The sequence below is a fragment of the Mirounga angustirostris genome, unplaced genomic scaffold (genome assembly GCF_029215605.1).
Source record: "Mirounga angustirostris isolate CCGP_5_RB_7025 unplaced genomic scaffold, mMirAng1.0.hap1 SCAF_5, whole genome shotgun sequence".
Lineage (NCBI taxonomy): Eukaryota > Metazoa > Chordata > Mammalia > Carnivora > Phocidae > Mirounga > Mirounga angustirostris.
In genome coordinates this window covers 175,058,543-175,085,075 of record NW_026991713.1, presented here as the reverse complement: position 1 = coordinate 175,085,075, position 26,533 = coordinate 175,058,543, and the positions used below count along the sequence as shown (strand labels likewise).

Sequence of the window (26,533 nt, the reverse complement as noted above, 5' to 3'; positions counted from 1 at the left end):
ATGAGTGTTAAAATTTGATTTACTGTTTGAACAGTTCTATTAGCATGCTCCTTGATGAACAACACTATGACTTTTATTTTTTAGTATTCTTCAGCATCCAAATATTCTTCAGTGTGTTGGACAGTGTGTAGAAGCAATTCCCTATCTTCTGGTGTTTGAGTTCTGTGACTTGGTAAGTCTTTAGTGGAAATTCAAGGTCAAGCATTTAAAAGGTTACATCCAAGTGTTTTTGACACATAGAAATGCTGGATGAGGGACTGCTTTCACTTCTGTCCCCCATTTTTAAAACTTTATGATGTACTAAGTCATTACCTTTGAAACAATGCTATTAACTGACACTTAAGTATTGTTTTATATTCCATCTCTATATTAAGCTGCTTGCATGCATTACATTTAATCATATTTGTCCACACTTTATATATATATGATTAAAGTAAGGTTCACGGAGATGAAGAAAATGTTGTTTATCAAGTATGTGGCAGAGCCAGAGTGTGGATTTAGGATCGCCCTTCCTGAGCTTGAGGTCTTGACTTCAGCTAGGCAGTTCAAAACACTTTTCCCCATTAAGGTGATCTTACAAGAGTACCCATGACCTGTCAGGTTTTTATTTATTTTTATTTTTTTTAAAGATTTTTATTTATTTGAGAGGGAGTACGAGAGTGAGCGAGCAAGCAGAGCTGGGGTTGGCAGTAGGGCAGAGGGAGAGGGAGAAGCAGCCTCCCTGCTGCACAGGGAGCCCAACTTGGGGCTCAGTCCTAGGACCCCAAGATCATGACCTGAGCCAAAGGCAGATGCTTAACCGACTGAGCCACCCAGGCTCCCCGACCTATCAGTTTTTTAAAATAATGAATGTATGTGCTATTTATATTTTTAAATAATGAGATGATTTTTTTAACCTACAATTAATAGCCTAATTTCTTGCATGATAGTATTATTTACTGAGATTTATAGTGGAAAAACTTTTTATGCAGTTTTTATGAATAATAACTTTTATGTGTAAATTTCCTGTAATCATCTGTTTTTATTTTTTTTATTTTATTATGTTAATCACCATACATTACATTAATAGTTTTTGCTATAGTGTTCCATGATTCATTGTTTGCGTATAACACCCACTGCTCCATTCAGTACGTGCCCTCTTTTAATACCCATCACCAGGCTAACCCATCCCCCCACCCCAGTCATTTGTTTTTAAAAGCTAGGTTTTAATTCCCTTGCATTGTCTCAGTTTTCAGAATATTAAAACATTAAGACTATCCACAGAAAAGTGGGAGTACATCAGGATAAGTCCCCAGTTAGTTCACACAATATTTTCAGCTGGTAAAATGGAAAGAGAGCAGTAACCATTGTGGATTTTTGTTTTAATTCCTAAATGTGATTCGAATATTACGCTCATTGGCAGAGGTAGTTAATTCCAAAGAAAAATTAATAACCTTGCTATATTAGCTTTCATTGGATTATCAGAGTAACCCCCAAATCTCAGTGACTGATGAGAGCAAAGTGGTTCTCACTCATCTTATGCATTAGCTCTGGGGCAGCTGCAGCTCTCTCCCAGGCTAGATTCATCTTCACCCTAGGATCAACGTATTTTTTAATATCTGTAGGTGCTGTGGGGGGTGGGGGGAGTATATATTCTGGTATTCTATACAAATGTACCTGTATGGCTCCTTTTGGGTCAAATTTATGAGGTTGTTTAAATCTCCTCTATGCTTCTGATTTGGGAGGGCATTGATGGAGGAGTCTGAGTGTGTTCTATCCATTTTTGAGAGGCATATTATAATCTGCTCTGATTATGGATTTTCCTTATAATTCTAGTTGTATTTCCTTTGAATGTTGAGTCAGGGATACACATTTAGGATTGATATATAACATGTTGTAATTTTAAGCTCTCGTAATTATGAAGGGGCTCTTTTTAAGCCTTACAAGGATTAAGTCTGTTTTTACTGATACTAATATAGTTATCCCAGCTTTCTTTTGGTTAGAATTTTCCTGGTTATCTCTCTCAGTCCTTTTCTCTGGTTTATATCACCTGTAAATAGTTTATTGTTAAAATTTTATTTGTCGGGCGCCTGGGTGGCTCAGTTGGTTGAGCGACTGCCTTCGGCTCAGGTCATGATCCTGGAGTCCCAGGATCGAGTCCCGCATCGGGCTCCCTGCTCAGCAGGGAGTCTGCTTCTCCCTCTGACCCTCCTCCCTCTCATGCTCTCTGTCTCTCATTCTCTCTGTCTCAAATAAATAAATAAAAATCTTAAAAAAAAAAAAATTTATTTGTCAGTCTTGATCACTTAACATGGAACATGTACTCCATTTATGTATATTATATTTATGAGATACTTGGAATTTTATGTACCTATTCTGTATTATTTTTCCTACCTACCTGTTTTGCTTTTTTGCTAGCCTTCTTTTGGAGTCTTGATTTTTTTTAAAGATTTTATTTATTTATTTGAGAAAGAGAGTGCAAGAGAGAGAGAGAGGAAGAGAGAGAGCACAAGCAGGGGGAGTGGGAGAGGGAGAAGCAGGCTCCCTGCTGAGCAGTCTGCTGTCAGTTCTCGTTTTCTGAGACACTTCATGCTGGCTTTTCTGGGTCCTTAAGCTCTTGATATTTTTTATAAGTAAGAGTCACCACAGTCTTCATGAGTGAACACAACAGAAATGCGGCAGGAAGCGTATCTACTTGAAATACCACATTTCTGGGTTAATCAAGGTGGTTTATTAAACTGTCTCATACATACTGGTATTTCCTATTCTTCACCTTCCTTGTCCGTTCCTGGAAGTTTTATTAGACGTTGTTGTTGTTGTTCCTGGAATGGGCAAGGCCTCTGGATGCTCAGCTTGATGTTTCTTCTGAATGGTTCAGGTGATGGGTTAGTTTTAGTGCTATTTTAATTTATTTTTTCACAAAGTTACCTATTCTTTTTGGGCCAAACTAGGAGTTTAACCCACTTTATGAAGAAACTCTAAAACATTACAAAATACACAAACAACGCCTTTACGATGATCATAGATAACCCATAATTAATAAGATTCCTGAGTATTCTTTTTATCTTTGTTACTATACATTGTTTTTATATAAATATAATAACTACATGCTTTTTGTTAACATTTTTTTAAAGAGTTTATTTATTTGAGAGAGAGAGGGAGCAGAGGGAACAGAGGGAGAGGGACAGGCAGACTCCCCACTGAGCAGGGAGCCTGATGCGGACCTTGATTCCAGAACCCTGAGATCATGACCTGAGCTGAAGGCTAGACACAGCCAACTGAGCCCCCCAGGCGCCCCTGTTAACATTCTTTTCATAAAAATTTTTCCCCAGTACTTTTTAGATCTCCCATTTAAATGCATATTCTCCAAGTACTTAGACTGAGTATTCAGAGAATATTAACTTGCTAAAGTTGTACTGGCTTTCGTATTTTGGGGTGAAGATTATGCATACAGCTCTCCAGAATTAACAGTTACGACTTCTTGAAACATATTTTATGTGAACCTCCTAAGTCATAATGGGGAGTGTCCACTCCTGAAGGCTAGATGTGTGGAAAGAGCCTTCACCCCCACCAGCAGCTTTCATTAGCAGTGCAGAGTTAATAGCTATTTGTATTTAAGTGCACTGCCCAGTGGTACATTGATCAACAGTAAAACTTTATTTTTTTTTAAAGATTTTATTTATTTGACAGAGACACAGCAAGAGAGGGAACATAAGCAGGGGGAGTGGGAGAGGGAGAAGCAGGCTTCCCGTGGAGCAGGGAGCCCAATGAAGGGCTTGATCCCAGGACCCTGGGATCATGACCTGAGCCGAAGGCAGATGCTTAACAACTGAGCCACCCAGGCGCCCCAACAGTAAAACTTTAAAAACAATAATTGTTTCTCAAAAAATTAAAATAAAATTACCATCTGACCCAACGATTTCACTTCTAAGTACATGTTATCCAAAATCACTGAAAGCACTTCAAAAGAGATATGTACACACCCGTGTTCAGCAGCATAATTCACAGTAGCCTAGAGGTAGAAGCAATCAAGTGTCCCATCAGTGGATGAATAAATAAATAAAATAGAGTCTGTCCATACAATGGAGTATTACTGAGCCTTGAACAGGAAGGACATTCTGGCACCTGCTTCAACATGGATTAACTTTGAGGGCATTATGCTCAGATAAGCCAAACCGCAAAAAGACAAATACTGCATGATTCCACCTACGCGAGGAACCTAAAGCAGACTCACAGAGACAGCGAGTGGGATCGTGAGTGCCAGGGACTGGGTAGGGAGGGATGGGGAGTTGAGTATGTAACGGGGACAGAGTCTCCATTTGGGAAGATGAAAAGAGTCTGGAGACAGACGGTGGGGATGGCTGCACAACAGTGTGAAGGTGCTTAACGCCCCTGAACTGGACACTTACAAATGGCTAAGATGGTAATGCTTTGTTTACCGCGCACACCCAAGTCAGTGATTGCCTACTGTTAGTGAAGGCGCTGTCCCTCGTGTCACCTATGCCAGCAGGATGCCCCTGTGCCCTTGGGGAATCTGGCAGTCAGTGCTTGGAGTGCCCAGTCTCCCATCCAAGGAGAGCCTGTTGACCCAGGGAACTCCCCAGCTTGCCCAGCAGCAAGGGCTCACGTTTGTGCCGTTGGACAGTTCTGTGCTCATCACCTCTGGGCCTAGGAAGCTTCGGCGGGAGCAGGCTCAGCAGCAGCAAGCGCTGCGGCCTTGGCAGGGTCCCCAACTCTGAAGTCCAGTTGTCCGGGCTCAGTATATGCGGTGGCCACGTGGCAGGAAGCGTCAGGTAGCGTCATCCCAGTGAGCCAAAGAGGGCCCCCAGCTGCAGGGATGTCCCCCCGACACACCAAAGCCTCGCTTCAACACTGAGCCCTGCTCCCAGCCTGGACGCTCCACAACCCTCCCAGAAATAGGCCATCCGGAGCAGAGGGGCGTCATCCAAGGCAAAACGGCCCACTGGCAAGGATCCAGGGGACTGAGGGTTAATAGCTCAGGCTCGGTAATAAGCAGCTGCAGCCACAGTGAAAGGCACCACTATCTTCACATGTTCTTAGTAGGTCAAGAGCTATTGAATGAACATTGGCCTTTTCAGTCGTCATCGGGGCAGTGATCATACTCAGTGATAACGTCTTTTAAATAGAAGGGAGAGAATATTTTTGCACTTAAGTAATTCTTGCGAGATGGAATTACCAGTCTGTTGTTGAAAAGCGCTTTATCTTGGAATTTTTGTGAAAGAAAATGAAAGCTCTTCTGAGTGAGTTCGGTAGCTGGATGGCAGCCAGCAGTTTATAATGCCGATGGCGCAACGTTCACGGAGGGAGAGGTGGCTGCAGGGGGTTGTCTATAACTTGTTGCCATGGGAGGTACACAGTGCTCTCGCATGAATATCCAGGCAAGGAGATTGTTCTGGGGGCAAGGCTCGCTCATTCAGCGGAAGTGTGCCAGGCACCTATGAAGTACAAAGGGCTGTGCACAGCGCCCGGGGAGCGCAGAGGTGAGTCATCCCGCTCCTGCGTGGTGCCCTCCGGGACACGGGCAAGCCCCACATTGAGCATAGAGCTTATTTAAAAAAAAAAAAAGTATTGCAGTTCTAACTAGGATCATTGCAGAAGGCTTTGCTTTGGAGAAGGTGTTTGCTTGGAGTGTGCAGGAGTGATTGGATAGACCTGTGTTAGCCTGACTGGCCTGAGCTGGGTGGACGAGCTCGCAGTGCCCCGCAGGGGTGTGGAGACTGGAGAAGCAGGTTGGCATCTGCTGGGAAAGATCAGTTGGAAGGGTGAAAACCAGAGGCAGACCTTCTGGAGCCCAGACTGCAGGCTGAGGTGACAGCCACGTTGTTCCATCTTAATCTTTCTGAAGAGTCATCGGTTTCTTTGACTCTGTCACCTGACCCTGAAGCAAGAGATGGTATTTTCTTTGCAAGGGAGCGTTCTTGATGTCAGGTGCACATTACCTTTATGATAGTCAGCTGATAAAGCAGGGAGTGAGTTTCTGAGAGGAATTAGCAGTGGCCACATGGGAAGGGGAAAGCAGTCCATTTGGGATTCTCCATGCGCAGCATATTCCTCTGTGGGGTTTGCTTTATTCCGTTTCTCATCAAGAGTTGGTAACACTTGGAATCATGGGCTCTTGGGGCCAAAGGAACCTTGGCCGCTGCCCACCAAGAGGCCTAAGGAAGGGAAGGCTCTAGCTTGTCTGTGCTAGGCCTGGGGCTGTCCTTTACTCCCTTCGTGGGTCCTGAGAGCCCTGTGAGATGGGTGGCAGTAGTTTTGTTTTACAGATTGGAAAACTGAGGCTGAGAGAGATGAAGGTATTCATTGAACCCAGGTCTGTCTGGCTTTAGCACCACGCTTTCTGTTCTTTATTTATCTGGTTAATCGACTTGCCTGAGGTCACATAATTACCAATGGCAAAGTGGGGATTTTAACTGATGGCCTGATTTTATTCTGTGCGTTTTTATACCAGGTGGTTTAATGCTTGTATATATTTTTTCCACCAGTGAGGAGCCTCTGGTTTAGAATTGTCCTTTTGTACAGAAGATGCCTAGTTAATGGGTATGTCTTATTTATAAATATATTCATTAAGTAAGCTCATGCACCAGGGAACCTTCTAGGTGCTGGGCATACGAAGATGAATGACGCGTCCCTGCCCCCATAGAGCTCATGTAGAAGAGAGGACATGGAGTTACAGGGGAACAGAGGTGCGTGTGGACAGTGTCCCTAACCCAGGGGTGGTAGAGGGGACACTAGTACCGCAGGACGATGACCGTGATCAGGCTTGACAGTGAGGGCGTGGGCACCTGGGTGGAGAGGGGGTCCCTGGGCCCTGCTGGTGGCTTCCCCCTTTGCACGTCTGGCTGTGGCCCTGGGCCCTGAGGCCCTGGCTCTCAGTGAAAATAGACTTGGTGAGGGGTTGGATGTGGGAATCTAGAGACAGCAAACCCAAGAATGAGGTCTTCAGTTTTGATCTGATCTACTGGGAAGACCGTGATGCCATTTCCTGAGATGGAGCAGTTTGTGCGAGTTACGTATCAGGCCTGTTAGATTTGAGGTGCGCCTTAGGGCGTCCAGGAGAGGGCATCAAGTCAGCAGTTGGGAGGATGAGTCTGGGGCTCGGGGGATGGAGGGCTTTGAGCCTGAAAAATGTGTTAGAAATGATTTTTAAAGCCATGCGGTGGATAGGAAAGGAGTGTCCGCAGTGACAAGAACCAGGATGGAGCCCTGGGCTGTGCCGGCACCTACAGATCAGTGAGGAGGAAGATCCAGCCCAGGGCTGGGAAAGCCTGCCAAGTGAGAATAGGAGGAGACCGGGAGACAGGTGGAGAGAGAAGGGAGGGCTCCACCTTGGCTGTGCTGGTGAGACGCGGTGGGAGGGCGCCGTGGGGGCAGCTGCAGCCGAGCGTGGGGGCGGGGGGGGGTGGTCTTGAGAGAGTGGAGGGTGAGTCAGCCAGAATAGAGTTCATCTGTGGAGGGAAGAGGGAAATGGGATGCGAGTGCAAGGGGCGTGTGGAGGCGGAGGGAGGCTTGTTTGGTTCTTGGTTGGACTGACCTGGGGGGTGTTTGGGTACAGGGGTGAATAATCTGTAACAGCAGAAGATGGTGTGTCAGGGTGTGGACACTGGCAGGTGGGGGCTTGCGTGCTGAGAAAGAGGCCCGGGGCGGGCGGGGGGTGACCAGACAGGTGCTCGGGACATTCAGCTTGATGTGGACATTTTCGTTCATCGGCGGGGACTGAGTATGTGGCTCTTCATGCCCGCCTTGCATCCTTTCATTCAGATTTTTGTTTACAAATCATAAATTTCCCCCCCAAGTCATCCTGTTAAACCTATAAATGACTGTAATTTTCCAGTTATTGAACTCTTGACTTGTTGAGTTTTTACATTATGATGAAATTAATTCATTGTTCTCAGTGCCCTGCAGAAAGCTGGCTAGAGCCCTTGTGGCGGTTTGGATTGGAAGTCAAGAGGACACGTGTGAGGGTCCCTCTGAAGGTCTTTGGGTGACTCAGTGCAGGAGGCCATTCCCAGTCCCTGCTCCCTCAGAGTGTTTGGTGCGGCGCTTTGCTGCCATCTAGCGTCATACATGTTTCTTTTCGAGTCTTTTTGGGAGGTTTTGGGGAGGGTCTGAGAAATTTTTAAGACTTGCAGAAAAGAAAGTATACTTTGATTCAGAATACATTGCTGTTCTTCATGATTCTTTTCTTTAAATAAGGGACCAAAGTAGTAATCCCTGTCTACTCATTAAGTACCACTGAAACATAAAATAAACCAGATATCTCAATACAGTTTTGTCTGTTTTGGATAGAATGAATAGAACGTTTTTGGAGAGTCTGAAGTATTAAAGTCTAAGTAAATATTTTAGTATTTAATATAAACATTTTTTACTGTAATCAAAGCTTATATGCTGATTTTTTTTTCTTTTAACACTGGTACCGGGGCGCCTGGGTGGCTCAGTTGGTTAAGCGCCAGACTCTTGATTTCGGTTCAGGTCGTGATCTCAGGGTCATGAGATTGAGCCCGTCAGGCTCTGTGCTCAGTGTGGAGTCTGCTTGAGATTCTCTCTCTCTCTCCATCTCCTCTGCCCATGCCGCTCGTTCTCTTTCTCTCTCAAATAAATAAAACCTTAAAGAAGATTTAACAGTGGTACCAGGAGAGCTCTGAGGATCTTTCTGGAACATAGAACTACCCCTGGGTCCTGCACAAACTATAAGTCCCGTCCAGGAGAAACCGTGATCAGGCTCCTCCTCACGCACTGATGTTAGCTCCTCACCCAGGTTAGAGGTTGTGCTAACTGCTAGCTTCAGCTCCGTCATGGGGGGTGGGGAGAGCCTTTTAGTTTTGCCAAGCTCGAAACATTAGGAGCATGAACATTCCTAAGCAAAATCCCCTTCTGCTGTTATATTTTACCTCCTGGTGAAATTTGGAGAGTGAATTATTGGGGAGACAAGACCTCTTAACATAGTGAGCGGTAATGAGTATACAGTTGCCCCTTGAACAACATGAGTTGCAACTGCGCGGGTCCACCTAGACGCCGTTTTTTCCCAGTAAGCGCAGGATTTTTTTTTAACATTTTCTTTTTCCTGTCTTACCTTAAGAATATAGTATATAATATATGTAACAGACAAAATATGTGTTAAGTGACTCTTTATGTTACTCAGTAAGGCTTCTGGGCACCAACAGGCTGTTAGTTGTTATGTTTTTGAAGAGTCTAAAGGTACATGTCAATTTTCGGCCGCTCAGGGGTCGGTGCCCCTAACCCCCGCATTGTCCAAGGGTAAACTGTGCTTTAGATAATCTTGAAAAATAACTACACCCACTCTGCCGTTCTGCCTTCATGGCCAAGGTCACTTGCGAAGTGTTCAGTGCTTGCCAGCAGCTTGTTTGTTTTGCGAATTGGCCAGATACAGCGCACCATAATGCTGCTTTTGTGTGAGCGTAATTTTTTCCTTAGATGGATATTGCAGGAGAGGGGTAGACAAATGGCTTTAAGTTGCCATTTCATTGGTAAGGTAAATAAACTTAAACTATTTATTTTCATATTTAGTTTCCGCATGGGCTATCTTTTGAAAATCCCATTAGCCTGTAGGCCTGGAGCTTGTTGCTGGTGTTTGTTTAGGTTAATGTAATTATTGTGAGAATCGTCGTTATTCCCACCACTCCCACCGCTGGGTAGAGGCTAGCCTGGGCGAGGGCGGGGCAGGGGCGGGAAGGGGCGTGTGTTTTGTTGTTGTTGTTTTTAAGATTTTATTTATTTATTTGACACAGACACAGCGAGAGAAGAAACACAAGCAGGGGGAGTGGGAGAGGGAGAAGCAGGCTTCCTGTGGAGCAGGGAGGGGCATGTGTTTTTAAAAGGCAAGAAAGGGTCTGTTTCTTTTCTGGAGCAACTTGCAATTCCAGCATCATGTCTGGGAGGAAATAAGAGGTCGGAGACATGGGTCCTGAGGGCACAAAACCCCCACCATAACCCCCCTGTCCTGCCAAAGTTCCGTTATGTTTGGGAGAATCTGACAAATCCATGGGGTTGACATTAAGTTATTTTACATTCATTCTTATAAAATAAATTGATTCGATCTGCCTCCCTAAGTAGGATCTTCTTGACAGGTTGGTAAAACTGAGAAGTAGGAGTGTAATCTGGTAATGTAATCTGGTAATTACATTTACAGATTTCCTTTTTGAACAACTATTATCCAAAGAATTTTGATAATTTTGATAATAATATCAATCTGGGTCTTACTATAATGAGACCAATTTTTATTTTTAAGCCAAATAGAAATTTTTATTTTATTGGCTGTGGCCTTGTGCACGCTTCTTCACCTCCTCCCTGGGCCTCATTTCTACATCCAGGAAGTGTTTCAGATTGCAAGAATTATTTGAGGCAACGAGTGTAGAAGCTCCTAGCACAGAGCTTGGCACACTGCTCAGAAGTTCCAGTGTCAGTGATTATGAATCTCAACATTATCATTCATATACAAATCCCTGAAACTGGGAATGAAGGATTCCTGGAGTGGACCTAGAATTTACATTGTAATGTGCTTAGCATTGAAAGTCGGCAGATGTTTGTAACACGATATTGTGCTTTAAGGTTTTTACTCTGGGAAGAATTTGATAAATTGGCTGTCTTTCCTAACAGTGGTAAGAAATGCATTCTCTTCCTTAGTTGGAGTCTTTCCTTGACTCAGGTATAATGTACATTGAAAGCTATTGGCTTGCTTTCTAAATTGTATCAACCATTTATATAAAGCTTTAGTTTGGAATTGAGTCAGATCAATAAATATTTACTCACGTGATAAGGAGAATGTGGAAGATTTTATTTCCTTAAACGTATATTCCCCCAAAACATAAGGTCCTGAGTTAAAGTCCCGGCAGAAAGCAGGGGGAGCACAGGGAAGTCCAGCAGGAGTGCCTGCAGGGCTCTGTGTTTCAGCATTTGCGTTTCGGGTGTCCGGGTGTGAATTTGTTCATTTTCCTGTCCATGCTGCCCTCCTTTGAGCAGGCTTCGTAACTTTATGAGTTTTTCTGGAGGGCTGGAATGTTCTTCCTCAGAGTGGCTGGGCAGCACAGGGCCCTAGGGAGGCTGGCAGAGACTTGGCCAGCACTCCGCGTGCTTTTTCCCTCCTCTGCCACCCAGTGTCCTTTGGTTCTCTCCCTCTCCGTTGCTCACAGGTGCTTTGGTGGTAGCATTCATGATGTAATGTTCTCTGACCGTGTGTCTCCTAGGATCCTTAAAGGCAGTGCACACGGCACCATATCATTAGTTACTGGGAAACTTCCATACCTCTGCACTTAGTTTATATTGTGCATCATTGAAAAATTATCTTATTTTTACTGTTTTGTTTTACATGTGTTCATATAAACTAATACTTAGTTTGTTTAAAGGTAAACTAATATTAATAGTTAGAATGATCCTAAAAGGTAACAGTGTTTTCTGTACTTTGAAGTTTTTGGGTGGAATTACTCTTTGTAACTTGGAACTTGTTCGAATTAGATTCTTTATCAAGGTCAGATCTAAGTGATTTCTAATAAACAACCTTGATAGTTAACATTAGCTAAGGCGCCTGTTGGGTTGCCAGGGCTTTCACCTCGTCCCCTTTGGGAGCTGACCTGGACTCCTTTTTGCAGGGTGACCTAAAAGCTTACCTGCGCAACGAGCAAGAGCACATGAGGGGGGACTCGCAGACCATGCTGCTGCAGCGGATGGCCTGCGAGATCGCAGCGGGCCTGGCTGCCATGCACAAGCTGCATTTCCTGCACAGGTGGGTCCGTCGGGCCGCGCCGCGCTCCCCGCCCAGGCTGCGCCCGAGGAGAGGAGGCGCCGTGGTGTCGAGGTTCTGCAGAGGACTCCGGAGGGCGGATAAGTCGAAGCTGTCCTGCATGTCCCAGGGTCGGGATGAGGGTGGAGTTGGGCTGCGGTTAAACCGATACCAGGGAACAGAATGTCTTCATACGGCCCGAGGTCTAGAAGCCATCTCCAGAATTTCAGAGAACGTGAAAAGTTGGCTCAGCACCGAGAGCAGACGGTGCCAGTCTCCCTGCTGACATCTCTCTGTGCGTCCCGTTCGTGTCAGCTTCAGGCTGTGGTTCTAACTGCGAGGTTCCTGGGTGAGGGAGAGAGGATCTGGTAGGCTGGCGGCCTGTCTTCGTGGAGGGCCGAGCAGCGGTGGGGCGGCCCCGAGAGGCCGGCTTCCCCTCCCCCGCCCGCCCCCCGGGGCCGTCGCAGGTGGTCAGGGGTTGCGTGTGGCCAGCACAGCGGTCAGTGTAACGCATTTGTGCAGAAACCATCCTAGTCCCGTTTGAATAGCCGCAGCTCTTCGAGCACATTGTATTTTGCTCCTCAGACCATTGATGTAATTTCGTAATTAAAACAACAAAGGGCTTGGAGTCCTGTCTGAGGTAATGGTTCTGTGAACCCAAAAGGAGGTTTCTGCTTACTCTCCTCCAGCCTTCTGAGCTCTGATTTATGTTTAAAATATGTTTGAAATTATTTCTCAGGTCTCCAGGGAAACCAGCTTCTCTTTACTTGACTTTAATTAAATAAGTTAACTCTTAATGATCCGAAGAGCTGAAAAGGAGCACCTGTGTGTGTTGACTTTAAGGGCTATGAAGTTTTTTGGTTTGTTTTTTTTTAGTCTGTTTTTTAAAAGGTAGGTTGCACAGGAATATATTTATAGTGTGACTCCATTTTTTAAAATAAAACACCTGCTTGTATTTGTAGAGGTGTGAGGGCGCGTGCGCCTGTGTGTGTGTGAGAACAGACGTGGAAAAGTACCCTATCAAATTCTCAGTGTTGTTTCAGGGTAGGGAGGAAAGAAAATTATTAGCATTTTCCCCGTACATCTGTATCTTATTTGACATGCATAGTGAGCAAGTCATTCTGATAAAGGGCTTTATGAAATACCCCAAAGATCATGGGTTTCTTCAAGCACGGGGCAGAATCCCTTACACGAAACTTCAAAATGTAAATATCTATTTATAATAGAGAAATCTTGGATTTCATTTTTTAGTCTCTTCTAACAGGTTAATACCCAGCACATTTGTATTGTTACTTTTTTGTAAGACACAGCAGATTATTCTCTAAAAGGTGGTTTAGGAGTTTTTAGATCTTGGAGGCTGGGGCATTTAGAGAGAGTGTCATGTCAGACTCAACAGCGTGAAGGCCTCAGAGGCAGCTAGAAATTGCATTTAAAGCTCAGGTATGTTCCTGCTACTGTATTTTAAAAATTGGCAAAGACATCAGAGTAAATGTTCTTTTCCTCTGAGTTTCTATAGGTTAAAGTTCTACTTAATTTAGAATTGTGTGAGCTTTACAACAAATAAAGATGATAAATTAAATCACATGGTTTGGATGTTATCCAGGTACAAAAACTCAAGGTAAAGAACATTCTTTAAACTATTGGCATCTGTCCCCCTCCCTCCCTCCCTCTGTCTCTTTTATTTATTTGTCAGAGAGAGAGAGAGAGAGAGAGAGCACAAGGGGCGAGGGGCAAAAGGAGAGGGAGAAGCAGGCTCCCCACTGAGCAGGGAGCCCAGTGTGGGACTTGATTCCAGGACCCCGGGATCATGACCTGAGCCGAAGGCAGACACTTAACCGACTGAGTCACCCAGGCGTCCCTCTCTCTCTCTCTCAAGTAGCTATATATATATATATTTTTTTTTTTTTTAAAGATTTTATTTACTTATTTGACAGAGAGAGGGAGAGAGATAGCAAGAGAGGGAACACAAACAGGGAGTGGGAGAGGGAGAAGTAGGTTTCCTGCTGAGCAGGGAGCCTGATGTGGGACTTGGTCCCAGAACCCCGGGATCATGACCTGAGCCAAAGGCAGATGCTTAACAACTGAGCCACCCAGGTGCCCCTTAAGTAGCTATATTTTATGTAAAATTCCCACTTGGGGCAAAATTTATGCTTTAAGTTGTTTTTTTTTTTTTTGATGGTAGCAATCTAGCATGTTTTAAAATCGGAATTCAGAATATTTATTGGCTGACTCAAAGTCGGGCTTTCTGTGTTGGTTGAAAATAGAATAGCCCACACGTCCAACTAAAAGCTGTTTGCTATTTTGGAAACTGATCTAGTAAAGCACCCCCAATTAAATTTTATTTTTGTTTATTGTTTAAGAGGAGACATATGCCTGGGTCTTAGGTAGCCTGCATCTCTGAAGTTTACATGTGACATCCATGAAGGCCGTGTAAACAGCAGAAGCTGCCGGTATGCTACATTCCACACCATTCTGCCTTTCTGGCTGAGAGCCTGGGACTTCCTGTCCTTTCCCTGTCAGCCTTCCTTAGCGGCTCCAGTGAGATACCACAGGTCACTGCGATGAGCTAAGTGCACAGAGGTTCCAGCGGGCAGCGTGGGCCTTGTGGTGAAGACCTGTGTGGCCACGGCCTTGAGGAGTACCCGCGTGACCACTGTTCACTCTTAGCCAGCAAGCTACCCTAAACAATCACTGGTCACCGTTTTTTACTGGTGACACGATACTGTATGTTTAGAAAAAGCAAGGTACTAGTTTCTTTAAAAAACAAAACTAAATTAGGAAATATATTGTAGCTTGCTTATAGCTATACTAAAGTTTCCCTGGAAATGAGGGCAAAGAAAACCCCATTCCGTTTTCACCAGTGCCACAAAAATTATCTATTATGATTTATTATAAATTACTTGGGAATAAATGTGAGAAAGACACAGGACTGTGTGAAGGAAGCTGTGCAGTCTTACCGAAGGACATAAAACATGTGAACAAATGGAAAGATGTACCCCATTTTATGGTGGGAAGACAATACAAAAATGTCAGTTCACTCAAAATTATCTTTTTTAAGATTTTATGTATTTGAGAAAGAGAGTGAACAAGAGAGTTCACAAGCTGGGGGAGGGGCAGAGGGAGAGAAGCAGACTCCCCACTGAGCAGGGAGCCTGATGTGGGGCTCAATCCCAGGATGCTGGGATCATGACCTGAGCTGAAGGCAGACGCTTAACCAACTGGGCCACCCAGGCACTCATGTTAACTCAAAATTAATACAGCAACTTTATAAACAATCCCAGTAAGAATCCTCACAGGATTTGTGGGGGGGAGGGGGTAAAAATTATGTTTAGCTTCACATGGAAAAATAAGTGTCTAGAAGAGCCAGTAGAGTATGAAAAAGAAGTGAATTGTTGGGGCAGAAAGGGAGGCTTGCTTTACGAGGTATCAGAACTCACAGCAAACTCCTGGGATAGAGATCAGTATGGTTTTTTTTTTTTTTTTTAAAGATTTTATTTATTTATTTGACAGAGAGAGAGATAGCGAGAGTAGGAACACAAGCAGGGGGAGTGGGAGAGCGAGAAGCAGGCTTCCTGCCGAGCAGGGAGCCCGATGTGGGGCTCGATCCCAGGACCCTGGGATCATGACCTGAGCCGAAGGCAGACGCTTAACGACTGAGCCACCCAGGCGCCCGAGATCAGTATGGTTTTGATGGAGAAACAGATTGGTGGAGAGTAGACAGTGCATAGAGCAAGTGAACGTATGGCAAAAGTGAAACTCCCGTCAGTGGGGAAGAGATGGCTTCCCTGTTAAATGCGGGCACAGTTCATTACCCGTCTGGGAAATCATTGGACCTCTGCACCGTCCCGTATGTGAAAATCAAGGTATAAGAAATAAATGTGATATTGGCAAAATTCTGGAAGGCTGTATGTGTTTCCCAGCGATGAGCGAGGCCTAACTAGAAAGGCCCTCCTTTACTGAGGTGGGAAACCCAGGAGCTGTAAAATAACGGGTGGCTATTACATGGAAGGTTGACTGCTCTGTAAAAATTAAATGTTTTGCGTAGCAACAGACACCACAGCAAAGTGAGTGGACGACAGACTTGGGAAGGTGTAGCTGCCGACACAAGGAGCAGCCGCAGGGCGACCACTCGCGACACCAGACAGATGTGGTGGATTGGCGAGAGGACGATGAGCCCCTGGACAGACGGACAGAGACAGATGGGAAGGGGATCCCCTTCGGAAGTTAGGGACGTGCAGGTTAAAGGCATGGAACCTCAGAGCTGAAGGAACCGCTGCATCTGTTGCTGGTAGGGATGTGGGGAAGTTTCTGTCCTGAATCGCATATAAATCATGACCAGTTTTTGAAGAGCTATTAGAGCAATAACTGTATTAAAAAATAACACATTCCCATTGCTAGACTCACTTCCATAGGACAGAGAGGCACCGGAACTTAAGGACATGGAGTGGAATGATCTGTCGTAGCAGCATTTGAGGCGATGATGAAAAAAATAAACACGACAAAGTAAACGTTCATGGGGGGACTGAGAACCAGCCTGAGGCCGTCCGCACTGTGGAATACCACACAGCTATCGTAGGGAAAGATGTAGAGCTGCTGGACTAGTTGACCCGGAGGGATTTCCACGTTGTGATGTTGTTGGGTGGGAAATAAAGATGTGGAGAGGTAGACATAATGTTGCGTAAAGCAAATGCTCCTTACTCCCCGCATCTGTGTGTTCTTGTGTGCACACTATGCCTGTGGGAAAATACAGAAAGATCATACCTACCGGTTTGTTAATACATGTTACCTGGAATGGGTGGAACTGGGGGAGGAAGATAGTTTAAAAAAAAAACAAAACACATTTTTTTAATTAAAAAAAAAGAAAGAACTGCAGCTCTTGAGGAAGCCTTAGAAGAAGCCTAGTATTCCTGTAACCCAGTTAATGCAAAAAGCCTATGCGTGCGCATGGCCGGGCTAGTAGAGAGGACAGAGCTGGAGGCTTGGGCTGGCTGTGCTGTGCCCTCGGGGAAGGAACTCAGCTGCAGGCTGAGCATGTGGACAAAGCAGGGGGGAAATGAAGGCGGGGGGGTCTTCGGGTGGAGGGCCGCTTTGCCTCGGGACCCTCGCCATCAACTTAAAATCATCAGGGGTAAGTAAAGTATTCAATGTTCCAGTTTTCTAGATGACCCTAGGTCTTAAGGGAAAATTAATGTTCTGGGATCCATGGCATAGTGCTATAGCCCTGATCCAGTGCAGCCTTCTAGGCCGGGCTTGGATTCTGGGGGTTGTCTGAGGGGTACCTCCGTCCCCACTGCAGGCCTACTGCGTTTCACTCGCCTCCCAAGTGATTTCAGTGCACGCCCAGTGTGAGAACTACCACTTTGAAGAGCGTCAGTTAATTGGCACTCAGCTCCATCTTGGTGTAAAACGCTTTTAGGACAGGCCTAGGGGATCCCTTGCCTTACGTCAGAGTAACCTTCTTCTTAAGGACCTTGAGGGGTATCACCAGGCTGTTGAGGGAAGTCTCTCCACGCTGACCAGTCTTCCCAGCTCTGTGAGTGTCCTGTCAGCCTCATTATCTTCCAGAGCGCACACGTACGCAGCTCAGGAGTTGGCCTCAGACAAGACTCAGAGGGACCCGTATGCAGATTTCTGGGATGCTTGCTCGCTCTCTGAGCTTACTCCCTCCTCTCCTTCTACCCTGCCCTGCAGTTCAGCCTCTTTGGCAGCCTCTGTTTCTGCCATCCCTATGTGTTTCGTCCAGTCTTGTAATCATGTACAGGGAGGAGATAAGCCATAACCAGAGGTTGAGACCCATAGAAGCCTGACTGTCCAGCTCAGTGTCAGCTCTGGCCCAGCCCTGGAGAAAACAGAACTGAAGGCTTTGTCCCCGTTTTATCACCATTTCTCAAAACCCAGGCCAGCAGTGGTGGCCCACATTCCAGCCACAGACCTTCTCCTCGGCGTCCGCCCAGAATTTCCCAGAGCAAGTGCCCTCTATAGACCTGGAGCCTAGCAGGTGCCTGACGTGCAGGAGGCACTCGGGAAATGTAGTCTCGTTCAACTAGCAAGGACTGACCTAATAAATCGGGGCAAAAGCAGTTACAACTGCGTCCTTTGTGCCCTTACCAGAGTCCTCTGGCTTTCGTCTTGAGCTTGTACCGCTCTGAGCTGTGTCCCATCTTCAAGTGAGAAGTAGCAGTTTCTTCAAAACTCTTAGTGATTTTTTTTTTTTAAACTTTCATGACTGCCAAGGGCAGAGCGATCTGGTGAGCAAAGCACAAATCAGGGGTTCAAGTTGTTAATTCACCTCTCGTTAACTGTACCAAGATAAGCCACATTACTTAATCCTTCTGAACCTTTTTCTTCTATGAATGGGGATAATCTTTATCCTGAAGTGCTGTTGTCGAGAGGACTTGAGATAATGTATGCCACGCCCTAGGAGAATACTCAGCAGTAAGTGTCAGCTATTTTGCTTCCCATGTGGTGCCTCTGTTTATGAGGAATTCAGCTTGCTCGCGAAAGCATAAGTAACGCGAAGAGAGGTGTGAATGATTTTGAAAATGGCTGCACCTCCCTGAGCTGTTTCCAGTCGAGCAGTCATTCTGGGGCCGGGTTAACTCCAGTCTGGCTGAGCTGAGAACAAGTAGTGATGCTTCCTTGTGAGTCAGGATGGGGAACTTTTAGATCTGTGGATCCCCACTCCCCACGTCTGTCCGCCCCGCTCACACGGCCGAGGCCATCACTGACAGCGGGGGCGATGGACGGCCTTGTTGCCAGCCGAGGGGACGGAGCCAGAGGCCGTCAGAGCTGGATCGTTTGGCAGCCTCACCACTAGACCTGTTTTTCAACTTGAAGGAAGAATATACTGGGTATGTTTGTGTTTCCTGACCAAAAGCAGCCATTGACGTCAAGTATTACCTTTGTTGTTAAGTTACACCTTTGTGTTTTTCTCTTCTTTAGCTTTGTGTGTTGGGCTTCAGAGAATATTTGCTTTTACCAATTTTGAATCAAATTATATCATTATCTTAGAAGTGGATAGCACTTTAACATTCTGAGAACATTTCATATATTGCTTTATTTTATCCTTATAGAACGTTGTGAGTTAGCTCTTACAGCGCACCCGTTTGAGTAAACTGAGGCTCGGATATGTTAAATGACTTGCCCCAAGTCACACGGCTCCTAAGCAGTGGAGCCAGGATGAGTCCCCACATTGACCTTTCGCGCCGCCCTCCCTCCCCCCATGCTGTGTGTGGTGCTCGCATGCGTGGGGTGGAGGTAGGGGGCAGGTTTAGAAGAAGCTCCTCCAGTCCCACCCTGGTCTGGGTCCTCATTGCTTCGGATTTCAGGTGAGGAGAAGCATTCCTCCCTCCCCTGAGAGCATCACTTGGATTGTGTTAGAGTTTTAGGGTGCCTTTTACAATGAAAACCAATGGCCTTTTGCTTAGGTGATTTTTCATCTTTTCCATAACCTTCATGTTTGATGTGTCTAAAGACCTGCACTGTACATGTGGAAGGAGAGAGGAGAGGACGGAGGGGGCAGGGCAGCCCAGGTGTTGCCTACAGTTTGGTTGCTCGGATGGCCCGCGGGGAAGGCGCCAAGTGCCGAGGCCGCTGCCCACCTGCAGGGGACACACACGGGGACCTGTTGGAATGCTGGGACACCCAGCTTTTAATTCTGCTCTTAGCAGAAGGACTGCTCGACTCTTAACCTTGGGGAAGGTTAAGAAGGATCTGTTTCTAGAGACTGGAAATGCCCATCGGTGGTGCTCAGTGACAGAGCCTCTGTTGGTAGAACCCGCGGCACCGTCCTGTTGTAGCTGTCGGTCCAGTGGACAGTGTCGCCTGCCGGAAAGCATTTCCGTTTCTCTGCCCTCGAAGGGTGTATTGCTTCTGCCTTCCTCCTGCCTCCCTTCATTCCAAAAAGGAGACCAATTTTCTTCTTAAGATTGGAAGTTTCTCTCTTGCTCCCGGACACCACAGGCTTGAAGGCTTCTGAGGGGAGCCCCGTGAAAATTACCGCTAGTAAACACAGTGTGGAGATGATTGAATAGAACCAGCTGGCCGTCTAGATCAGCACGTGTTCGTCGGGGACCAGCCATACGCCCAGGACAACGCTCCAATTGCTGGTGCATTGTTGCTGATGGTTACTGCAGGGGGACGGCGTCTTGTTGGCTTTACAGCCCTGGCAAAAAAGTTACTTTGATTCTCTGCCTGTTTCCTCATCTGTAAATGAGGAGGATGAGACTATCCACTTCCAAGGTTCCTTGTGAAGATTAGATGAGTTAATACGTGTATAGAGCTTAGAGAAATGCCCGGTGTAGAGTAAGTGCTTTATAAATCTTAGCCATTAACATATGATTGGATCCTTATGTACCAGGCAGGCTGTCCTTAGGTACCTGGTCCTTAGGTACCAGGCGGGCTGTCACTGAGTTACATCAGCCAAAGCTGCTGCTGTCATCAGCATGGTCCTGTTCCGGGCATGTAAGCGTCAGAAATTAAAGTCTTTGAAAGTTAAGAATTTAATCATTAATTTAAGCTTTTGTCTTCTAAAATCGTATCAAGACATTCTGAGTTTTGGACTACAGAAAGTTTTTGATAACTTTATGATTTGAAACTATAAATGGGCTGTACTTTTCTACTTTAATTTAGTGGACTCTTTAATTCCTATGCCAGTGGATGATCAAAAAGATAAAAAGATTGAAAGATAAAAGGGGGGCTTATACTGAAATCCAAAGTGTTTACTCTGTTGTCTATATGGAAGGTTCCTTCAGAAAAAGTAGATTTTACTTTTCAACATATGTGTTTTTGAGAACTAACCTGTTCTTAAATAACCTATGTAATTTGTTTTCAGTAAGTCCTGAAAATGTGCTCTTTACCTCCCTGTGGAGAGGTGGGGTTTGTAAGAAAGCGAAGTAACTAGAAGCGGCCTCCTTATAATACATTAAAAATTAATATTTTCAATAATGTAGATTAGTTTGGGGTGCTTGAAGTTGTAATTTTATTCACCTTTACTTAAATAGACTACCACTAGACTATTACTCAAGTAATACAAGTTACTGTAAAAAATTACTCAGACACTTTAGCTCATAGTATTTTAAAATTCCTGGCCATCCTTTTTTTTTTTTTTTAAAGATTTTATTTATTTGAAATTGAATGAGAGACAGAGCACAAGCAGGGCAGAGGGGCGGAGGGAGAGGGAAAAGCAGGCTCCCCACTGAGCAGGGAGCCTGATTCAGGGCTCCATCCCAGGACCCCGAGATCATGACCTGAGCCGAAGGCAGACGTTTAACTGACTAAGCCAGCTAGGTGCCCCTCTTGATCACTCTCAAAACACCAGGAAATGAGACATAAATCTGCTATTGATGCAGCAGAAGGTACAAATATGGTCAGTTTTTAATCTTAGCAGTTACTTGGTTTTTTATAAGATTTATTTATTTATTAGAGAGTGCGGGTGAGCATGGGGAGGGGCAGAGGGAGAGAATCTCAAGCAGACTCCCTGCTGAGTGTGGAGCCCCATGCTGGGCCCAGTCTCACAACTCATGAGCTGAAATCACAAGTCAGACGTTTAACCAACTGAGCCATCCAGGTTCCTTGCTTTAGCAGTTACTACTTGTAAGAAAAAATTTTATCATCTCCATGGATTTAGTAATGAAGAATATGATATATAATCCTTTTTCCGTTAAAAAATAATTTTAGGGGCACCTGGGTGGCTCAGTGGGTTAAGCATCTGCCTTTGGCTAAGCTCATGATCCCAGGGTCCTGGGATCCAGTCTTGGGTCAGGCTCCCTGCTCAGTGGGAAGCCTGCTTCTCCCTCTTCTCCCCACCTGTGCTTTCTCTCACTATCTCTGTCTCTCTCTCTCTCAAATAAATAAATAAAATCTTAATAAATAGAAACAGAGGGTATGATAGGGAGAGCATGAGAGGGGGGACGGTCAGAGGGAGAAGCAGACTGGGGAGCCTGATGCAGAGCACGATCCCAGGACCCTGAGATCATGACCCGAGCTGAAGGCAGATGCTTAACCAACTGAGCCACCCAGGCACCCCTAAAAAAGAATTTTAAAACATTACTGAGCAGGGAGCTCAGCACACCACTCTGCTTCATAGAGAAAGCCTTGTTCATAGCAATTTGGGGTGACAGTGTCCTGCTTGCAGGTTCCCCTTATCCTTGTGTTCACTTCACTCTTTCTGCTTTTAGTGACTTAGCCTTGCGGAACTGTTTTCTTACCTCGGACCTGAATGTGAAAGTGGGAGATTATGGAATAGGATTCAGCAGGTACAAGGTAAGCCAAGGTTTAAAGGTTCTCTCCTGAAGTTGATTTAATTTCATAGTCATGAGGTGGTCATATCACAGAATGCCACCCCGGCTTTGGAAGAGGGGGTTAAGAATCTTGGTTATGTTGCCTTTTTGGAGAATGGTTTGTTCTAGTCATCGTAACAGCAGTGTTGGCTTCTGACGTGTGGTTTGTCTACATCGGTGGCTCTGTGCTGAGGTTTTGTGACGGCTTTCCAAAGGCTTTGTTTAAAAATAAGATTTTTACACAGTGTAATTAATACAGCTTGGTGGTGCATAACACATTTTAGTATGAACACATGGGCAGTAATCATTACCACCTGTATAAAATGCACTGTACATGTCATATCAACATGTCCCCAGTAAAATTCTGGCTCAAAAGGAAGGTTGCAGTTTAGATTTTTTTAAACTCTGCCATAAATACATCCCCAAACAAGCTAAGAAGTAGGTGAGGTTTTCGTGTGTTCTTTTGTAGCCCAGCTGAATGAGGTAGCAGGGTATGGGGCACAGAATGTGACTGTCTGTCCTGGCTCCACGCCATCCACAGAGCGGCACGAGGATCATACCTGTTCCGTCTTGCGGGGTTCTCGTGAGGACCACAGGGCTCATGTTTTCATAGTACTTTGTAACTAAAATACATTACGCAAATGTAAGTTGGTTATTTGTCTGCATAGTCGCTCTAGTGTCTTGAGCTCTTGCTATGTACCAGGCACCATGAAGTCGTTGCCGGCAGTTACCTATTTTAATCCTCACCGTAAACGGAGGTGGGTATTGTATCATCCTCTTTTTACAGATAAAGAAAAAGGCTTAGCATATTTGTTGCTTTCCCAGAGTCTGGTAGCGAGCTGTAAATGGTTGAGCATGGACTTAGAAGCCAGTCCCTAATCTTAGGCACTGCTGCCCTACTCGGGGCGTAAGGCCCAGCATATTTTAAAAGATGTTTTGCTCAGAGTCTGTTCTGTACATCAGACGTGGAGTACCTTCTTTTTCCGGGAAGGCTGACTGAGCAAGCGTTCATGGCTCAGACAGCAGCTCACGAAGCCCAGAAGGCTTCAGAGAAAACCTCACCCATCTTCTGCCCAGAAAATCTCTCTTCATGCCCACTTCTTTTTCTGATACGTCTTTTGGGTTCAGCATGTGTTTTCTGAGAATGACCTGGTGTTAAATCATTGAGTTCACTAAAAGACTAATAGAATTTAAAATTCTGTATGCTTTCTAACAACACAGGAGGATTATATTGAAACAGATGATAAAAAAATTTTCCCTCTGCGATGGACTGCTCCAGAATTAGTAACCAGCTTTCAAGACAGACTACTAACTGCAGATCAAACGAAGTATAGTAATATCTGGTAGGTATTGATTTACCATTCTGTTAGACTTTTGTGTAGCAAAGTCCTCACTTCTTTCCCCTTGAGTACTTAAAGAAAAATAACTGAATAAGATTTAGGAACACAGGTGTGCCTGATGGTGAGGTAAAGACAATTCTTTGACATCATAGCAACTATCACAATTGTGATGATATAATTAACTTTTCTCTTACCCATTCAACAGTAATAAGGTCCACAAAAGCAGGAAACTGGTCTATTTTCTTGCCTCCTGTAAGACCTGCAGTATAATAGACATTTTAAATATTTATTAAAGTAAATGAAAAAACGGAAAGACGTTTGGACCAATATGTAATACTGTAATTTATAGGAGATCAGTTTAATGAAAGTTGAAAAAAATGTGTTTGTCTTTGACTAACGATTTCTGTTACAGCTTTCTTAATTTATATATATATTTTTTGTGCTATTATCCTGCTTTTTCTATTTTCTTTTTCTCTTCTTGCCTTCTTTTGGATTTTTTTTAACTGCTTTTTCCCGTTAGTTTGAGAGTTGTATACACTAGTCCTATGCTTTAACTATTAAAGGTTACCCTAGAAGTTATGACATGTGTATTCCACTTATTTTAGTCTAATATTAGTTCATATTTTGACCCTCTTTCTGAACAGTACATGGACCTCAGGATACTTTAACATACTTTAACTTGGTTTAACTATACACCACACACATGCATGCACACACACACTTATATCTTATTGGGTATTTTTTTTTCTTTTATCCTCACAAGACGTTATTATTGGGGTTTTTTTTTTTAGCACTTTTTTGTTTAGGTTTATCCACATAATTAAATCACTTTGCTCTTCATTCTTTTTTTTCTTTTTTCTTTTCTTTTTTTTTTAAATCTCAGACATTCCATCTGGGATCATTCTCCCTTTGTCTGAAGTATGTCCTTCAGAATTTCCTATAGTGAGGGCCTGCTGGTAACAGACTCTCAGTTTTTTGTAGGTCTGAACATACCTTTATTTTGTCCTCATTTTTGAAATATATTTTTACTTGGTGACAGTTACTTTCTCTCAGCATACTGAAGAGATGGTTCTACTGTCTTCTGGCTTCCATTGTTGCTATTGAGAAGTCAGCCGTAAGTCTACCTAATCTCTTTGAAGGTAATGTGACCTTTTCTCTCTGGCTGCTTTTAAATTCTTCTCTTTGTTTTTTGTGGGGTTTTTTGTAGTTTCACTATGATGTGTATGGGTGTGGATTTCTTATGTTTTTCTGCTTGGGATTTATTTGGCTTTCAGATCTATAGGTTGGTGGTGTTCTCAGGCCTACCCTTCAAATACTGCCTCTGCTCCATTTCCCTCTTTCGGGAAGTCCGTTTAGACATGTGTCATGCCTTCCTGCTCTGCCTTCTGTCTCTTCATCTCTCCTTTATATATCCTATCTCTTTGACTCTGGGCCACGCTCTAGATAATTTTGAGACCTGTGTTCCAGCCACTAATTCTTTCTCTTTTTAAAAATTCTCTCTTCAGCTGTGTCTGTTCTTCTGTTAAATCTCTCTATTAAGTTTTATATAGTTCAGCTATTGACTTTTCAGTTTTAGGAAATCTGTTTGGTTTTTTAAAACATATCCCAGTGTTTTTAAAACAACTGGATTATGATCTGCATCAGATAATTCTGGTAGCTGAAGTCCTAGTGGATTTGGTCTTGCTGGTTCTTGATGGTGCCTTGTTTCCTTGGGGTGAGGATCTTGGAAACCTAGAATTGGGGAGCATTCCTCCAGAGAGGATCCACACTTACTCGCTTGTGCTGGATACCAGGGGGTCCTGCCATGTAAGAGAGCTTCACATATTCAGATTTAAGGTTTTTTTTGAACACTCAGGTGTTGTGAATTTGGGCTGCAAATGCAATCAAGGATCAGCTCTGTGGTTACAGCTTGTTAGGGACCACACCCCCCTTACACACACGCACACACACACTCACACAGTCATACACACGTACCCTAACTCACCGTGCCTCAGTGCTGAGTCACCTTGCCTTTCAGGCTCCTGGAGGGAGGCAGCAGGGGCAGGTTTAAGCTCACTGTGAGGAGGTGTCTCTGTGATTCCCCTTAGCTTGGGCAGGCCCAGGGCTGTTTACCAGCACCCGCATTGCCTCGTAAACCAAGACCACAAAAGCCCGAGTTCTGTGCTTCAGCAAAAGCACCAGCTCAAAGGTGGTTTAGTATTCTCCTTAGTTCTTCAAGTTCTGGAGTTTTTCCTGGCAATTCCCTGCTAGCCCATCTGTGATACCTTTAAAAAGATGCTTTGTATGCTTTATCCCTATTTTTACTGTTCCTAGCAGGGTGTTGGACCTGCAAACTTAGCCTGTGTCCCCAGAGACAGAGCCCAGCCCTTGTTGCTAACACTTTGAGAAGTCTCTGGTGGCAGGGCCGGCCGTGGTGCCAGCTGCAGCCCAAGGCAGGGCCCACGCTGCCCTGTACCAGGGGGAACAAGAGGGGCCGCTCTTAGAGAGTTGAGTGGAAAAGAGGGTAAGAACTACAGGACACCTTTTGTTCCCCAGAGGGGAGAGGCCAGTGGTACTCAAGGATGCAAGAGTCAGTACAAAGTGAAGAATTGAATAGCTAGGGACCAGTGACAGTGATTGGTGGTGGTTATCCTGGAGGACACTGCACGGGGTAGAGTAGAGAGCTCCGGGGCAGGGACAGACCTTGAGGAGGAGACGTGTCTCATCTTTCTCTGTGGCCGGAGGAGATGAGTAGGCGATGCATAGAGATGCTAGGATTGGTGGAGTGGGGAGTTGAGAAAGCCCATGCTTCGTGTTCTCTGAAGAACAGGGTGGGCTGGGGGCTGGAGAGGGCTTTGATTTGGGAATGGGGGAGGGGAAGTGAGTTAAATCAGGGATTTGGAGAAATTGACACAGGTAGTTATATGCCCAAGATCACACCAAGCATGGTAGCGGTAACACTCATTTTGCCATTAATTATATACTATCTCTGTGGTCTTTAGTGTTTCATGTGAATGTCTTATTTTCCTCAGTTAAATTATAAACTCCCTAACGTCATCGATAGTGTCTTAAACTTTTTTGTACCCAGAACGACCCTCTGCCTCTGGCAAGTCTGTGCCAGGGAAAAGAAGTGTTTTATTTCTTGAATTGAGTTGTGAAATTTGGGTCCATTTATTTCCTCTGATAGAAGTGATTTC

At 44.8% G+C, this 26,533-nt stretch overlaps 1 protein-coding gene across 3 annotated transcripts in view; it reads left to right on the top strand.

The window, feature by feature from the left end:
• Positions 1–26,533, top strand: part of LMTK2 (lemur tyrosine kinase 2) — an 81,215-nt gene that overhangs the window by 40,076 nt on the left and 14,606 nt on the right. For all 3 annotated transcript variants that reach the window (XM_064593308.1, XM_064593307.1, XM_045875817.3), the window contains exons 6-9: positions 85–172; positions 11,607–11,740; positions 21,916–22,000; positions 23,239–23,360. In XM_064593308.1, the coding sequence (XP_064449378.1) occupies positions 85–172; positions 11,607–11,740; positions 21,916–22,000; positions 23,239–23,360 (429 nt within the window). The remainder of the gene's footprint in view (positions 1–84; positions 173–11,606; positions 11,741–21,915; positions 22,001–23,238; positions 23,361–26,533) is intronic.